The sequence below is a fragment of the Orycteropus afer genome, unplaced genomic scaffold, assembly GCF_000298275.1.
Source record: "Orycteropus afer afer isolate SDZICR_OR568_19922 unplaced genomic scaffold, OryAfe1.0 scaffold00031, whole genome shotgun sequence".
Lineage (NCBI taxonomy): Eukaryota > Metazoa > Chordata > Mammalia > Tubulidentata > Orycteropodidae > Orycteropus > Orycteropus afer.
The window spans coordinates 2,844,878-2,863,117 of NW_006921618.1; the positions used below are offsets into that span (position 1 = coordinate 2,844,878).

At 52.8% G+C, this 18,240-nt stretch overlaps 1 protein-coding gene across 1 annotated transcript in view; it reads left to right on the forward strand.

The window, feature by feature from the left end:
* Positions 1-8,275: 8,275 nt before the first annotated feature.
* PAX7 (paired box 7) overlaps positions 8,276-18,240 on the forward strand; it is a 133,118-nt gene continuing 123,153 nt past the window's right edge. The window contains exons 1-4 of the mRNA XM_007935635.1: positions 8,276-8,360; positions 10,835-11,070; positions 11,647-11,776; positions 12,685-12,813. Coding sequence (XP_007933826.1) covers positions 8,276-8,360; positions 10,835-11,070; positions 11,647-11,776; positions 12,685-12,813 — 580 coding nt within the window. The remainder of the gene's footprint in view (positions 8,361-10,834; positions 11,071-11,646; positions 11,777-12,684; positions 12,814-18,240) is intronic.

Sequence of the window (18,240 nt, forward strand, 5' to 3'; positions counted from 1 at the left end):
ACACTACAATGATAGAAGGGGAGGGGGCTCTGTGCAAAGGCACTTTTTGATCTGCTCTAACTGCCACTATAGAGAATTAGATAGAATTCATTTTTATGATGAAGGAATTAATGGTTATGGAGAGAATCAGGTTCAGGTGGAAGACTTGAATCCAAAGAAGGGAATAAAGCCTTGAAATTCAAATGAAAAATTATTATATAAGCATAAAGGAAACCTATTTTACACCTGTAAGACTAAATGTATAAATATGAACCAACTGCTCCCTCTGGGAAATGGGGATTGTGCTTTTAATTCACCTAGACAAATATGCAGTGCACTCTCCCTTCCACCTATACATTTCAATGAAGACCTGGCACCTGCCCAGGGCTCCTGAGGACCCCCAGACTGGCCACCTCCTTCTGGGACTGGGCACCTTCTGACCAGGGAAAAGCTCTTCTGCCAATTCTGCAGAGCCCCCAGGAAGCAGGTGGGCTCCTGAAGCTACAAACTCCTTGGACTCCTTGGACAAGGTCATCTCAAAGGCTCTCTCCCAGGGCTACCATTCTCTAGTTCAGCAGTCTCCCCCCTGCCCCCACTTCCATGGCAAGATATAACATCCTACGTCATTAGAATGTTCCAGCTTTATTCGTTCACAATGCCTTTATTCATTCATAAATGCTGTCTGAGTACCTGCCATGTGGCATTCTCTGTGCTTGGTGCTGGCCATCACCTAGTTTCCAAAATAGAGAAATGGAGGCCACAAAAGAAGAATCAGGAGAAAGAGAAAGGCTTCAGTTAAAATGTCTTCCCCACCGCCTGATGGCTCTTTGACCTTGAACCAGTGTCTGAGCATCACTGAGTCTTAGTTGCCCGCTCTGTAAAACAGAGACCTTGATATCTACGGCATAGATTGACTGTGAGATGAAACAGGTTTGATGTTCAATGCCTGACCCAGAGTAAATATTCAAAAATGCTAGTCATTAATATTGGTGCCCAAGGTCTAACAGTAACATGATCATTCAACGTAGCCCATTATTGAGTGAAGTCCCAAGGTTGATGCGGTGGACTGCTAATCAAAAAGGTGGAGGTTCAAGTCCATCCAGAGACACTTTGTAAGAAAGACGTGGTGATCTACCTCCAAAAAGTCAGCCATTGAGAATCCTATGAAGCACGGTTCTAGTCTGACACATATTAAGTCACCATGATTCAGAACAGACTTGACAGCACCTTCTACATTCTTCTAGACAATGAGCTCAGCCCTAGAATTGCAGTTGAATACAAAAAGGTCCCTATGACCCACCATAGAGGAAGACAGAAGCAAGGGGTCCAGCACATACTGAGTACATACTGTAGACCAAGCACTAGGCCAGATGTTTTACCCAACTCTCATCACTCCTACTTAAGACAGTCTATAACGTGTCTAAACTGGCCACGTTTTGAGTTCTGTTTGAGCACCCTTCACCATGCACATATGATCACTCAACTTCCTGATACTCCAAGAATTGACAAGTCTCCAGTTAACCTATCAAGAAACCCTAGCACACAGTGAGCATGCCAAAGATTCAATATAACATAGCAAACTGCTGGCATCACAAGTTCATGCTCAAGTCTCCTAGCATTTTCCTAAATCCAGATATCTTGCTTCAGAGATTCTAGCTTGTGCCAGAATCATTCATTCAGTGAATATTTATTGAGCATCTACTATGTTAGCCATTTAGGACACAGCAATGAATACACAGAAAAGTACCCTTGTCCTTGGGAAGCTTCCACAAGCTTCCACCAATTCTTTGGCTCCTGTATCCAGGAAAGAAGACCTCTCTGTGGTCCATGATCTGTCATGACTCTAAGTGGGCCATGACAGGTAGGGGGCTTCTCAAGGACAGGAGGAAGCAGAAGCACTTGGCCCCAGGTATCAGGAGCTGCCCCTTAGCAGCAGCAGATCTAAGGTGGGGAACAGGCAGTGTTTTATCTTTCCATCCTTGTTCCCATCCCACCCCAACTCTCCAAGCCTGGGGGCCTGGAAGGAAAATCAGTCTGGGCTTGTGGACTTCCTTGGAACTCTTGCACAGCCTCAGCTGAGCTCCAGGCCAGCTGGCGCTAGGCACCACCACCCTCTTTGATTTGTTTAATGAAAATGCTTTGCCAATTCCATAGATGCTTGGCTGTGATAAGGTAATTGTCCAAGGGCAGTCTACAACCCATTAACGCTGGACTCGGTGCAAATTGAACTTGGAGAAGTGATCTAAAGGGGCTAGAGAAGACAGCCCAGTGTGATCTGACACTTGGTCTTTTGTTCAGGCAACTGGGAGCTGGAAGCTGGGGAGGTAGCTTCCCTCCCAGGCTCTCAGATGGTTCCAGAAAACAGAAATCCCATTACACACACACACACACACACACACTCACCTCCTCCTATCTGTACATGCAGAGCCCCACTTCTGTACACACATACACATATATACATGCACATGTGTACATGCAGGCACACTCACATGCACTCTCGAATACTCATGCAAATACACATGCTCTTGAACTCACGTATTCTTACATGAACATTTCAACACACACATACACAGAGCCACCTCCATCCCACTCCATTCCCTTTAGCCCCCTGAGATCAGATGGGAGGACATTCTCCTATTCCTGGGAGCCCCTTTTTCCATACCAGAAATGGAAAGGAAAAGGGGACTACAAGGCATGGTCATAGTGGAAAGGCTTTTATACGTATTGAGGAACACCCTGTCAAGATGGCCTGACTGCATCTCTTTCTGAAAGCCAGTAGAAAAGCAGTCAGCAGGAAAGAGAAGTCCAGAGGAACAAACTAAGGACGAGGAAGAAGAGGAGGAAAAGAGGGTCAGAAGGGAGGAAAAGGAGGAGGAAGGGGAGACAAGGAGAATGAGGACGGAGGAAGAAGGAAGAGAAGAGGCAGAGAAGAAGAGGAAAACAAGGAAGACAATGAGGAAGAGGAAGGAAAATGGGAGGCGGAAGAAGAACCAATTAGAGAATGAAAAGAAATGGGAGAAGGTGGAGGAGGAGCAGGAGGGCAAAAAGGAGGGAGAAGAGAAGGAGGAGGAGAAAGAGGAGGAAGAGAAGGAGGAAAAGGGAGCCCAGGAAAATGAAAAACAGGGGGAGGAGGAAAGAGAGAAGAAGGCTCACCTGGGATACTACTTAGCAGCTGGCCTGGGACAAGCCTGGCTATTATTATTATTGTTGTTATTTACCCTGAGTGCCAACACATAGTATCATGTTTCTAGGGAAGTAAGTGAGAAAATAACTCAGTTACCCTTTCCTTCCTGATCAGGTTTGGGCAGATATTTCAAGGGCACTCTTAGAAGAATGCTACTTCTTATACAAAATAATAATAAGGGGGCAGGGCAGTGGGGGAAGGGTGTTCTTTTTCAAGGATGCCTCTTCCAATGTGGCACTGAGGAATTCCGGCCTCCGGAACCGGGATTGAGCCTCCAGAGAGTCCTTTGTTCCTGGGTATTCCATTTCTCACCCCACCCTCCAGTCCTCCCTCCCCACCCTCACCTCCTCCTCTCTCATTATCAAACATTTGAAGACTGAATAATTCCATTTGTCGATGTCTTTGGCCCCTTGCAGCAGAGCCTCTGAAAATGCAAAAGGCCCTGTGAAATCAAACCCCCGGTTTTCAAGGTGGATTTATCACCCTTTAAAGGAAGATTTATTGGGTAATCGCCTTCAAAAAGTGTTCACTGCACAGAGGTCTGAAATAAAGAGTGTCCTCTCCCTTAGACTGGGGGGAGGGGCCACTGGCCACTTGGGGGCAGGGGAAGGGAACCCCAGCCAGGGCCATGAGTGGGTCTCACATTTCCCCTCCATTCACAGTGTGGACAGAGAGCAGCCCAAGAAAGGCTGTTTTCCCAGCTGAAACAACCTGGAGTCTTGCTCCTTTACCCCCAGCCTATTTCTTCCTCTCTTGTTTTCATTGGATTCAGGGAGTTCAATTTGGGAACTTGAGAGGATAATTCTCATTAGTATTGTTGTTACCTTAGAGAGAGAGGGAGACACGTCAGACTCGATGGGAGAGGTGGAGGTGGGGGACCATTGTGCGAACCAGAGAGCAGTGGGATGGGAGTAATTCCTGGGCTGGGCCACAGAAAGGCACCTTTAGAGATGCTGATCATGGAAGCAGGAGACCTAAGCTGAAGAAGATCCTTCCTGCAGGTCTTTGCTCAACCCCCCTCTAGACCAAATGTCCTCCCAGAGATTCAGGTCGCCAGTTCAGCCGGGAAGCAATGGAGGCCCACACATACCTTAGGAAACCATGGAGATGGGGGATGGGGGTGGACAGGAGCAACAGGAAGAAAGAAAAACCAGAAAACTGCGGGGGAGAAGTCAGAGAGACAAGGAGGAAAAGAGAAAGACAGACAAACAAAAAGATGGTGGAGACCAGAAGACAGATTAAAAGATGGAGGGGGACAGAGAGAGACAGGAGAAGTGTGTGTGTGTGTGTGTGTGTGTGTGTGTGAAAGAGAGAGAGAAAGGCAGACCGAGAGGCAGAGACATGCACAGAGACAAAGACAGAGATGCAGAAAGAGAGCCAAAGAGATAGAAAGTTTGTGTGACAGAGAGAGATACATACAGAGACAGAGAGAAAGAAAAGTGTGACAGAAAGACACACAGAGAGACAGAGAAAGACACACACAGAGACTGAAAGGGGGAAGAAGGGGCTGAAGGGGAGAACTTTCTAGGATAAGTCCAGCCCAACACACACAACCCTGACAGGAGCCCCTCAGAGCCTTACAGCAGTGACTGGGGGTCTCAGGAGTTGATGAATGTCAGTATGGGGGGCGGGGGGCGTGAATCGGCTCAGGGAGTTACCAACCGTCCACGAGCGGACGAAGAAATTTTCCCTCTTCCCTCAGCTGCAGCCGCCCCAGTTCCCAGGTGAACCCCCCTTTCCCCTGCTGGATGTGAAATCGCCATTTCACCCCGCCACACTTCTTAATTGTTGCAAAAATCATTTGTGAAATTGGTCTCCAACAGGCGAAAACGGCCACGCTCATTCCGATGGACATCCTCCCCTTCGTCGCCCTGTGCTAACCCCGCCGGGACCCACGGACTCCCGGAGCTGAGCAAACGCGGGGTTAGCGCGGCCAGCACCGGCGCTGGGAGAGCCTGCTGGGGCCTCTATCGCGACTGGACCCGCCCGCTGAACCTTCTCGCGGCGGGGACGCCGGGCCGGCGCAGGGGGGAGGCCAGGAACCAGGCCGAGGGCGTAGGATTCCTGGGGTTCTGAGCGTCCCAGACGTCGGCTAAGAGGGCAGTGGGTCCCTAACAGAAGTTCAGCATTGCGCTCGCCCCACTCGCCCCTGGAGACGCACCAGCTGTTAAGTCTGCAAGGACAGGCAGAACCTTCCAGCCTCTGCGCCAGGAGGTCTTAGTTCTCCCTTGGGATTTGCCCCAAGCACACACTCACACCTTCGTGATGGCAGCTAAGTTAAGGCAAGAGCTATGAGGCCCCAAAACACAGTCACAGACTCAGACTTTCCCTCAGAAACACGCTTGCTCAACCTAGCCCACAAGCCTATGATAGACCACAGACAAGCCTACCTTAACCTAGGAACATACAGATCAGCATAAACCCACAGCTATACTGTAAGGTCGCTATGAGTTGGAATCAACGAGACAGGCAGTGGGTTTTATACACAAACACCCTGCCTGGATGCACCCACAAATACAACTTGAAGAGGAGCCTTAAATCCTTCTAAGCAATGAGAGAAATTAAAGGTGAATAACTGAATGTGCTATATACATATTATAGATATAAAAATAACACATATTACATATACCCGCCTTTGGGGGTCAAGGCATCCGGGCACTCCAGCAAAACTGGAGATGTAAAGGGGGTTTGGAAAAATCCGAAAAAAGAGTAACCCCTCTTCCCCAGAAACATTCTAGCTTAAGGCTTGTCTCCAAGTCTTCCATGGGGGCAGTGGGTACAATTGCAGTGGTGCTTCCAAGGAGCAAGGAAACCCAGAAAATCTCCCAGGGTCCCTACAACGCGGGCAGCCTGTAGTCGTAGTGGGAGCCAGGCCGTCTGGTATCCCCTTTTCCCATTCTAAAGCTGCCTGGCCGCCTCAATTCTGGGGCCGCTGAAGGTGTGGGTTTAACAAGTTTTCCAGTTAGTCCCCATTCCCAGAGGGTTCCTCCCAAGAGACTTCGAAGTCCCAAATGCAGGGAGAGAAGGAGGGGGAGTCTGTTACATACTGAGAGGACCAAAGGTCACAGGTGAAGGGGGGAGGGGAGCGCTGGGGCGGGTTTGCAGAGAGCGCCCCCACCCCAGGCCAAGCCAAGGCTGACCCCAGCGCCGGGAGAGGGCGGGCCTAGGGCGGGCTGGGGGGCTGAGGGGTGAGTTTGAGGGCTGGGTTTATTTTTTTGTATTTTGCCTTCAGCGCAGGGCCGGAGAGACGATCTTTCCCGGGGGAGACAAAAGGCCTGCAGTCGTGGCGTCCCGCCCCGCTGGGAGGGCGTTTCGCCCCCCAGGACTCCGTGTCCTGAGGCGGGGGCGTCTGGTCACTCAGGCTGTGGAAAGTGCAAAATTGTGGGACTTCTGACCACCCCACCTCTACTCCGGACAGATGAATTGGGGCATCCCGGGGGCTTCGAACTCGTGAGCCGAAGGGCTCAGAGTTGAGCGACTGCGGTACCGAGTCCAGAATCGCTCGTTCCTTCACCCTTCGCACTCCTTTGGGCCTCGGTCCTGACTAGCTGAGGAGCCTCGGGACACGGGACTACCTGCTGGAGAAGGGTCTGGCTCGAGACCTGAGGGCCTGAGAGGCGCTCGGCGTTTACACCGGGGCTGCAGGAGGGCGAGCGGTGGGGGCGGGGAGGGAGGAAGAGACGCGTCCCTAACACTTGGCAGATCCAGTTTCCCAAGCGGCAGACCCTCACTCCGGATACCATCACTCGGGACTTCTCAGAGCGGCAGGAAGCTGGCAAGACCTGGACACCGAGGCTCAGACATTGAGCACAGAGAAAGTCATAAATCCCTCCCTTGAAGTCATTCCCAGCTCTTCCCCGGTGGGCCCACTCGCGGAAATTTCAGTGTGTAAGTGAGATGAGGGAGAAGACGTGAAATACAGCGGACTCTGCCTCTGGGAGAGGCCAGAGAGAAGAGGAGAAGTCAGGGAGGGACCAGCCGGAGGCCAACATTCCCATGGAGCGAGGACGGCAGAGAACGGCCGTGGGCGACCAGGGGGCTGGGGATTCAGTGGATCCGGCCCATTCATCAAAGGAAGACACTTGGACAAAGTTGGCCCCCTCCCCCAACTCCCCGGCCTGTGCTCCCTCAGTATCAACGGACAGTTCAAATTCCCCCCAAAACGAGGTCGAGATGGGGATTATAAGAGAGAAGAAGAAGAAAAAAAAAAAATCGTTGACTATTTCTTTTCGTTATTGGTCCTCTGCTCCCTTCCACCTTGGCCCCCTTCTCTCCTCATGAATAAAAGAAAAGTCCGAACCTATCAGATCTCGTTCGCTGCCTCCTCCTCCTCCTCCTCCTCCTCCTCCTCGTACTCCAGTCGGTACTTTGCACAACTTAGCCAGCTGATCACTCGCCCCCCTCGCTTTTGCTCTTCTCTTCCCAAACCCCGTCATCCCTCGTCGCCACCCCTCCACCCTCGAAACCCGAGGAGGCACCTTCTCCCCTCCTCAAGTCTTCTGGGGCGAGCGGGTGTGAAAGCCTGCTAGTAAGGGGGTTAGCGAGTGTAGTCCGGGGAGAGAAGGCGTGGAGACAAGTGAGGAGAGGAAGAGGGAGGGAGGGAGAGGGAGACAGAGAGAGAATAAATATAAAAATAAATACGAAAAAGAAATCCACTCCGCGGCCTCTCTGCTCAGAAACTTTGGCCCCGAGCACCAGAGAGCATCGCTGGCGGGTCAGAGGCTGGGGGCCCTGCTTCCAGCCGCGTCCCTTCAGCTCCCCTCGCCGCCCGGCCTTGTTCCTAGTTCTGCCCGGCGCATCAGCCCCCACAACTTCTGACCGAGCCGAGCCGGCAGAGGCGGACTTGGGGTTGGTGTGTTTGTTTGTTTGAACTTCCTTGTCGCCACCTTCCTTCCCCCCCAACCTCCGCCCCCACCTCACCCCCCTTCCCCAGCTTCTGGACGCGTTGGACTGCAGCCGGGGGTGGGGGGTGGGGGTAGGGAGTGTGTGTGGAGGGGAGGGGGAAGAGGAGGAAAAAAAAAAACGGGAAAGAAAGAGATCGCAGCAGGGGTAAAGGGAGCGGACGGGAAGAGATTTTTGCCGACTCTGGATTCGTCCCCGACGTGCGCGAGAATGGCGGCCCTTCCCGGCACAGTACCGAGGATGATGCGGCCGGCTCCGGGACAAAACTATCCCCGCACCGGATTTCCTCTGGAAGGTAAGAGCGCCGACCTTGCCTTGCCTTGATGCCTCCGCCGGAACGCGAGGTCCTTGGAGAGGTGGCGATCACTAGGGGATGGTGGTGGCGGCGGCGGCGGCTGTGGGGTCCTCGTCTCTCCCGGGTCCACGTCCGGGCACAGGACGCAGGAAGTTTCTGGGACCGACACTTGTCAGTTTCTGCAGGGGTTTCAGGGACCTACTGCCTGGGCTTCACAGGTCGCCGGCTGTTGCCCTTCCGCTGCAGGGTTCAACTGCTAGGAGATTTCGGCTCCTAGTACATTTCATATCCTAGTACATGTCAGCTTCTTTTTCCCAGCTACTTTTTTCTCTGAGCTCCCTGGCTGCGGGGCTTTCTACTCTTGAATTGTACTTTTCACTCCCGGGATGGTTGTCCGATCCCCTTTATTTCGAAATATCAACAGATGCCAAAGAAAGCGTGATACTTTATATGTCTAAACTATGAAGGCATATCCGCTTCCTCCAAAACAGCAGCCCCAAACTCTTGCTTTTCGGCCTGGAAACAAACGAATTGAAATAATATATAGTAATGATTTTTCCCAAAAAACTTTTCACTTGGGCTTTCAAACTCTGGAACTCTCCGGGGACAGAACCTCGGGACGGCGAGAGGGCACGACAGTGTCCGGACCGGGGGAAAGTATTCATTTTGTAACGTGCCCTTTGCGGGGAAAGAGCAGAGAGGCCCGCGGCGAGCGGGTTCCGGGCTGGAGACAGCTGGGAGCGAACGGCCGAGATTCCTTCCTGCGTTTTTGTTTTCTCTTTTTAAACTAACAGAGTCCTTCAACCTGCCGCTGAGGGAGTCATTCTGCTTCTAGGGGTAGGTAGCCAAGGGTGTCATAAAGAAATGGTTAGAGATATCTGTGACTTTTATTTTTTAATTACTCTTCTTGTAATTGTATAAGCCACTTGTGTATGAGGAAGGGGAGAAGGCAGGGAGGGGGTGGGCGGGCAGCCTGTGATCTGGGGAGGAGGGTCCCTCGGCAGCAAGGCTGCACCGGGTTCCTGAATTAGACAGAGGCGAAGAGAGCGGCTCCGTGATCAAGTGCGCGCGAGCAGCCACGCAGGCGGGAGAGCGCACAAGCCCAGGGATTTGCCGTAGCACTCTTCTGTAGCGAATGAAAGTAAAACAGGCGGCCGAGGACGCGCGGCGGATTAGGACAATATTTGCCCAACATGACGGAGAATACTGAGGAGAGCCGAGTGCCGGTCGCTAAAGAGGCTCTTGAATATAAAGTTGGGCGCTCGAGAGATAATGGCATATCCCACCACGGAGACCGAGTGACTCTGACTTGGCGACGCACGATTTCTGATTAAATCCGAGGGTAGCTTCAGACACCTACTTTTACAAAGAGAGGTGGGGGGACCAGGAGAACAAGGGAGGGGGCGGTAGGAACAGCTCAGCAGCCGGAGCCTCTTCTCGCCTCCTCCCTTCCAATTATACTGTCAGCTCCCTCCACTTGGGCGCCTGTGAAATCGTTCTAATCTGCCAGATCTCCGCAGCCGCCGAGTCCCCAAATTGGGGGGATCGAGACCGGATTAGTGCACCGGGTGTCCCCTAACCTTCTGTGAGGAAATAGTGTAGACTTTGCATTAAGGCGTCCACGGGTGTTCTCCCCTCCCCAGCAAGCATCAGGGGGTGCCTGTCTTCCTGATTCCCAAAGTCATCCACACCATAGGACTCAGGCCCATCTACCTATTAGCCTGGCAGAGCCTGGAGGGACAGTTCACGGTTTCTGAGGCCAGGCAGAATATATGATTTTGGAGCTTGCTGACAGAAGTGTCCCAAGCTCATCCCCAAACGAAATTAGAATTCTGAGAGGGATTGACGGCAAGGGGAATCCACTATGGGACAGCCAGGTGTCCCCAGAGGCAATGATCAACAGCATTGTGTCACCAGTCCCTAGGCTGTGCCTCAGCTGTTCAACCAAAGCTGGGACTGCTTTGCTGCCAAAGCCCAGTCATCCAGCCCCTCTCCCCCCAATAAAATGATCCCTCTTGACCACTTGGAGCATGGAACGGACCACAGGTTATTGGCCTTTTTCAGAGGAAGGCAGATCTGTGGCCCAAGCTGCTGCCTGGGGGACAGAGCTCTCTAGGTCTGTTTGGTGGCAGGGTTTCTCAACTCTCTCACTTTGATATTTCTTGCTTTCCTTCTCAGGGGCCATTCAGATCCCCCAGTTGTGTTCTTATTCCCTGTAGTGTGGCAGCCCTGGGGGCACCCAGCACCTGAGGGAGGGATTCTTACAGCCGTGACCCCTCTCTCCATCCCTGCATAACCCTCTCCCATGACTTTAAGGCAGTAGTTTCCGGCCTCTGAGCTGCCACAGCTCCAGAAGTGAGAAACTCAGAGACCCACTGTGCTTAAACAAAACTGGAGTCAGGGATACACACAGTGTCCCCTCCCCATCCTCATCCTGTGCCTCTCTCCTCCTTCATCTCCTCTCTCTTATCCAGTGTCCACCCCACTCGGACAAGGTCGGGTAAACCAGCTGGGTGGGGTCTTCATCAACGGGCGACCCCTGCCCAACCACATCCGCCACAAGATTGTGGAGATGGCCCACCACGGTATCCGGCCCTGTGTCATCTCCCGCCAGCTGCGCGTCTCCCACGGCTGTGTCTCCAAGATTCTCTGCCGCTACCAGGAGACCGGGTCCATCCGGCCTGGGGCCATCGGCGGCAGCAAGCCCAGAGTGAGTGTCTTTGCCAGGGAGGCTGGCAGCCAGCCTCCCATGATCAGGGGTCCTGGCTGAGGCCCTCTCGTTGCCCTATATCATCCAGTAGCATGAGGTTGTCTACATGTTCCCTATGTAAGCTAACATTGGAGAGTATCCCCCATTATTTTCTCATTATTTAAATTTCTCAGGGATGGGCATAAGTGAGGTCTAGGTGGCTCAAGATGTTGAGGCCAATGAAACAGATCCGAGCTGTCCCTATTTGTGCCCTGACCCATGCCACCCCCCAAGACCAGAGGAAATCTTCCATCCTTCAGGTCCCCTCTCCCTTGGTCTTGCCTGAAATAGTGAGGGGAGACCTTGGGGGTCCTAATTAGGTTTCCTTTTTCTCACCAGTCACTACTCCTCCACCCCCAGCTACCTGTCCCAGAGCCAGGAACAGGTTTCTTGAAAGGGTAAAGCAAATCACAGGAGGGAGGCATGGAGACCAGTGCCACCAACCTGGCCTGAGGCTCTTGGGAGGTTGATATTAAAAGTATCTCCCTCCCCCCACCCCATCTTCCCACTCCTACTCTCCCACCTCCACCTCTGAAGCAGGTGGCGACTCCGGATGTGGAGAAAAAGATTGAGGAGTACAAGAGGGAAAACCCAGGCATGTTCAGCTGGGAGATCCGGGACCGGCTGCTGAAAGATGGGCACTGCGACCGCAGCACCGTGCCCTCAGGTGAGAAGGCAGCTGAACCAGTGCAGCTAGCCACAGGCTGGAGGCAAGGGAAGGAGGAGAGGAGAGAGTGAGAGAAGAGGAACTTGGAGAAAAGTTCAGAGGAAAAGGGAACAAGAGGGCAGAAAGAGGGCATTGGAGGGAATGAAATCTGGGAGGAAGATGAAAGGAGAGAAGAAGGAAAGAACGGAGAAAGGGAGGGGGAAAGAGGGAAGGAAGGAAGAGAGAGGAAGGAGCAAAAAGTTAATCTAGAAGTTTAGTAAGAGAAAGCCCCCTTTACAGCTTTCTTGCAGACGTGGCCTGGAGAAATGGGTCTGTCCCAGGACAGTTGATTTCCAGGGCCTTCCTTGGACACCCTTCTTCTCCAAGTCATTTGTTTTGGGTCCCAAATGTGGAGCCCCTAGACTATACTGTGCAGGAGAGGACACTTTTGCCTTGTGTGTGTGTGAGTGTGAGTGTGTGGGTGTGTGGGTGTGTGGGCACGCGCGGGCAGCGCGGGCACGTGCATGCACGTGCATTCAGTCATGCAGGAAGGGGGGAAACAGGCACACCTGAGTGCGGGGATGTTGCAGCAGGGGCTGGAGGGCCTGACCTCTAGGGTATGAGGTAGTGTAAGGCACAAGGACAAGGACAAGGAGATGTACAGGAATGCAACTAAGCAGGTGCCTCTGCTACAGTCTCACCACCACCCGAGTGCCCCAGGTGTGAGTCAGTCTTCCATACGTGGGTGGCTGTCCTTGTGCCTCTGGGTAGGTGTAAACGCTTAGGTGTATGTGGTGTGGCTAGGTGTGCATTCCTTCGCGGATGTGTAAGGAGGGAGAAGTTTCCTGACTTTCTCCCAGAGGTGGGGCCCCATCTGGCTCCCCTGCAGCTTATACGCGCACTTTTGCCTTTAAATTTCTGAGGTTTAGTGAGTTCGATTAGCCGCGTGCTCAGAATCAAGTTCGGGAAGAAAGAGGAGGAAGACGAAGCCGATAAGAAAGAAGACGATGGCGAAAAGAAGGCCAAACACAGCATCGATGGCATCTTGGGCGACAAAGGTAGGGACCCGCCCAGGGTTTGCGGTGCCCGGCTTGCGTTTCCCTCCCGCGCGAGCGTGCAGGCCTGTCGTTCGCTTCCACCACCTGAGAATGGAGGACTGAACTTTAGCAGATAATTCGCAGGCCCAGGGGCAGCCCGGAGCCTCCTAGGGTTTGCCGACAACTCCCCATCGGTACACCCCCGGGGCCAGGGCAGCGAGCAGGGCCTGCACCTCTTTGGCTTGGGCGGAGCCCGGGCGCCACCGGCATCCGCCTATGCATAGAGCTCGGCTGCGGATTAATACACTGTGCACCGCTGATTGCAACTCCGCGCACGCCTTGTCTAAGCGAGGACTCGGGCGCGCGTATTTCCTGGACTGCCGTTTTGGCTGCTAGTCCCGGTCTTGATCAATTATTTATAGGAAACTTGGACTAGGAGGGGGGAAAGGAAGGAGGAGTCGGCCTGCGGCTCCCTAAATGAATTTGTTAACCAGGCCCGCACACGCTTTCTAAATGGTCCCTTGAAACCCCTCCTGACAGTTGACTGACCGCTGCAATCAATAAAAATTAGCGAGGGCCGCGTGGGCCGCCGCCTGACTCTCAGTCTCGCGTTAGGGCCAGGACTGAGACTGGCAGGTGGGGGCAGAAGGGTGCCCCATTAGGGCTCTGACCTCTTCAGCGTGCTGGACGAGGCCGGCAGTCCAGGGCAAGTTCCTCGGGACACAGGGTCTGAGAATCCCAGTTGGTCAGAGAGATTCAGACCCACTAACCCTGCCCACTTCCAAGCAGGCAGGAGTCTGAGGCTCGCGCCCTGCTTTTTTGGTGATCTGCTGGGGAAAGCATGTATCTTTCAAGCGCCTGCACGCCCGGCCGGGGAAGGGAATTGTGCTTTTGTTTTTTAACGGGGCGAAGAAATCTGCTGCGGGTGCAGAAAGGGAGCGTTCCCCTTCCCCGCCCCCCACAGTTGTGTTTGTGACTTGGGGAAGTGTGCACTGGGTGAGGACCTAAGGAGAGATAGAAATGGAAGACTCAGACTCACAAAGCCTGACCAGGAACCAGAAACAAGCCCCAAACACACGAGAGGAGGGCGGGGAGAATTGGAAAGACATTGACCATTCGAACCTGCAAAACAGTGGCTTTGGAAAAGGTGGGGGAAGTTCACTGGAATCAGAAACTCGGAAGGGCGTGTTGTGCTCAAATTTCCTTCCTGAGGTTTCTGCCCCCACTCTCACCTCCATGCTCCTAGCCCAAGTCTCTCTTCAGGTTCTCAGTAGTCTTCTCCCAACCTTGAAGATGAACTTCACAGCCTGTCCGTTCCCAAAGACAGCTCCCAGAGAGATGGGGGGGGGGCCTGCAGCCAGTGGTATTAGCCACTGGGGACCTGGGGAAGGGGGAGGTTATTGACATTCAGGGCCCAGAGTGGGGCCGCAGTCCCTCCCTGGACAAAGAGGCAAGGGAAGAAAGCTAGCGGAGCTGTACGTGGCACCCCGCTGTGATGGGTCTGCCGAGGGGCCTCTGGGCTGCTTTGAGAAGGCAGCCTGTGATGCCAAGCAGTTCTGGGCTTGGGTCGGGCAGCCCTACAGCCCTGAGACCGTATTTGGTGACCCATTTCTTTATCAATTTGTATTGAAAAGAGGAGAGTTGGGTCTTTCTGTGGGTTGGCAGTCATTGAACTTGAATAAGGTGCCCTGCCAAGATTGTGCACAGCAGGCACCTCTTCTGAAAGGGTACCCCCACTCCCAGAAGCCAAAGGAGGTTTGTTATTTTATTTGGAGAGAGACTTTAGGTGTGTGTGGGGAAGGGACTCCAATTTGGTCTGTGAGGATACACACATAGATATATTTCCTCTGGGAAGGAATGAGAGGAAAGGAAAGGACAGGGTGTATGGTTTTGTGGTGCCTCTGACTCCAGGGAGTTCAGGGGCTCCCAGCGCTAGTCTGAGATTGCAAAACCCGCTAATGTACACGCTTCGCTGGATAGAGGTGTTCCCCGCAGTGGAACCAGGAAACTCCAAGTCTCAGAGGGTTTTTAATCAGGAGCCTCTTGGCTTCAGAGGGGGAGGCTGAGAACACAAGTGCTGGGTCTTGGGAGGAGTTGCAGAAATGTAATGGTCTCAATGAAAACAGTGGCCTGGTGTCCACAGAGCCCCACCGTGTTTGAATGATGGTGCTCACGTTGGGCGCTGTGATTGTTGTAAGTAGGCTCATGTCTCTCCAGGACGGTTTGCCCATGGACCTTTGGAGCTGAGTGTTAAGAGTTGTGTGTCTGTGCAAGTGGGATTCTGAACGGGTGTGTAGTATCATGGTAGATGGATTTGGATGGGCAGCATAGCTGTGTGGATGAGAGAGGGTGGTCTGTCTCTGGACAAATTGTATCAGTTCCTGATGTGAGTACCTGGGCCAGGGCAGGCACCCCAGTGAACTGCCCAGCTGGAACCCCTCATTTCTCTCCCAGGCATCAGATGTCAGTTTCACTCCTACTAAAGGCAAAAAGACCTCCTAACCTGCAAGTGGACCAGGTCGCCAAAAGCTGAGATGCTGCTTGGGCAAAAGGGCAGGCAGGGGGAGGGGTGCACCCCTGCAACTTTGTTTTGCCTTCTTGCTCTTGACTAATGCTTTCTCCAGGGGTTGCCCCTCTCATGGCGGGGAGCCGCCAAAGAAGGGGTTTAAGAGCTCTCTTCTTTAAGCACTAAAGAGAGATCCCTCCCTGAGTCCGTTTCTTCCTATCGTCCGCTTGGCATTTAATAATGTTAAGACTTATTAGAGCTGGTAATGAAAACTGGGACTGCTGAATAGGAAACTGTGTTGGAGAGGGGTGTAATAGCTTCCAGGCATGGTAAGAAACTATTTATCCGCAATCAGTCCTCACTCTCAGAGTTTGAAGCACAAACGTTAAGTTGAAGGGTTTTAAAGCAGATTAAATTGAGCTTTTATTTCTGTGCACTTTCATCTCTGAACAGCTCACTCCTGCTCCCCTTGGGCTGATATTCATGAGGCTGTTCGTATTTTTTCCCCCTCTTATCCTTGTTAAGACTGAGTTATTAGGATTGTTGGTTGTGAGAATTCTCAGACCACTGCCGGTAGGAGCTCCGGCCATGCTCTGCTCACCTGGAGAGGGATGTGGACAGCTCTGCCTCCACACACTTCCTTCTCACCCCCTTCTCCGAGGACCCTGGAGGAGACAGGCCAGGCACCTGACCAGGAGAGGATGTCAGAGGAGACTGGAAAAGGAAGAAAATTTTCCAGAATCTGAGTCCAGAGGTGACTCTTAAGGGAATTTGAGAGAGGTTTGCAAGGGTCAAACCATCCTCTGTGGGAGCTGAGAGAGTGAGTGTGAAGCAGTAATAATAACAGTAAGATTGAATAAGAACACCAAAGCTTTGACATTTGACAGTACACAAGTTGAAGTGGAAACTGATCGGATTGAGGGAAACTGAACAAAGTTGCTGGGCTCCCCATTGCCCTCTGGGGGTCACAATGAATGTAAAATAAAGCGGGGGGGGGAATGCCATCCCAAGATTAAAAACAAAAAATCAGAGTTTTCCTCTGGAAAAGCAGAAAACAGCCGGCCTCAGAGTCCAGCGGAAGAATTCCCAGTCCTCCTGGGTCTGAAAGACCGAGGAAGGTGGGGGCTGTGGCGCACAGGAGGGGAGGCAGGGTTTGTTTTGCTTTGCGCTCTCCTGAATTTACTTGTAAGGCCGCGAGAAAGTACAGGTGTGGAGTGGGAGATGGCAGGGAAGGGTGGGGAAGAAGGGGAGAGCCCGAAGTGTAGGTTTTAGACACTTGTAAAAGGAGGTGGGAAACAATTTAATTTGGCAGCGGCGATAGCTGCTAATGCGGTTTTCGGTCGTTTGCTACACTGGAGGAAGCTGTTTTGATTGTGTGTACAAGGACCTGCCAAATTTAATTAGGCTCCGGGGGAGTGAATGAACAGAGGAAGGGGGGCGCCGCTGCCCTCAGCCCACACCGTTTTTTTCGGCTTCACACCTGGAAGGGAATTGTTTACGGGATAGGCGAGAACGGAACGGACTCGGGAGGAGGAGGACAGAGAGAGGGGACTTGGAAGAGGGGGCGAAAAAGGGGAGGCAGATCGTCCATTTATCAAAGAAACAATCGGCATTGATTTAAACCAACAAGTTCCCTCCTCTGTAAATGTGTGTTTAGAGAAAGGTAATTGACACTCCACCAAATCAAAGGATTACCCCGGGTTGGCAATCTAATCAAACAGAGTCCAGGCGGGATTTGAGGCTGTTCAGAGTGGGATCAGCTTCGCATAATGGGGGCTCGGAGGAAGATGGGAGGGTGTCAGGCAATTCCCCGGCTTTAGGCACCGCTTGGTGGTGGAGATTCAGAGAGACCAGAGGGAGAGAAGGGAGGGGGACAAGGGAGCAGCTCGGCGCGCCCGGGTGGTGGGGGATGGGGTGAGCCGAGAGGGTGCGGAGGGGAACTGTCCTGGCGGAGGGGGGCTCCCGGCGAGGGGGCGAGCCCACACTGGGCTGACAAGGCTCCGTCTTTCTTCCCTCCATCCCCCCAACCGACGAAGAGAGAGGGGGAGGCGGGAGCGGAGCCTAACGAGGAACAACAATAAGGAGATAACTATTACAAAGGCAAACACTGGCGCTCGCGCGCTCGCAGCCCCAGAACCCGCGGTAAATAAACAAAGTCGGCAAACTGTTTGCCAGATAAACTCGTGCCTAAATCGAGTGTGACGGGCAAGGAGAGAAGAGACAGAGGGAGATAAGGTTGGAGGGGGAATGAACGAACATAATCTAATAGAAGACATTTAGAAAACAAACTTTAAACAAGGGAGAACAGGCGAGCGGAGGGTAATTATCCGCCCCGGAGAGCGGGGGAAGCCGTTCAGGGCTTTGGGGGAGTGGGAGCAACGGAGGAGCCGAGGGTTTGGGGACGCCTTTGGGCCTCCACGGGGAACTGGCAGAGGGTTCCCCGGGCGCGCACGGAAAGGGGCACGGATCCCAGAGTGAGGTTTCCGCGCAGCCCCGAGTCTTCCAAATGTAGGCGATTTCAAACGGGTGGGGTCCCCCGCTGCGAGGGCTTTCGGGTTCTGTGTTCACCTCCGGGGCACGCACCGTCACACATCGGCTGTTTCCAGACGTTTGTACCTAAAAGACGCGTGTGCGCGGCGCAGTGGTGAAAGGAATTAGATTTTTACGAGTTTAAAATAAGCCTGGCTAAGAAGAAGAGAGAAGAGAGAGAGACATTGAAAAGATGAGGTTGGGGAAGACTTCAAACGAATTCATCATTTGGAATGGTGGAGGGGAGATTTACCAGACAGTATTGGGAAGTTATTTAGATATTAATAACACATTTTCCTGAGGCGCGACCACGGCAGCCATCTGCGCTGCTCTCGGAGCTATTTGGCTGGGTGAAATATGGGCGTCTCAAATGTTGGGGAGAGATAAGGCAATCAGGCTAACCCTGGTCCTAA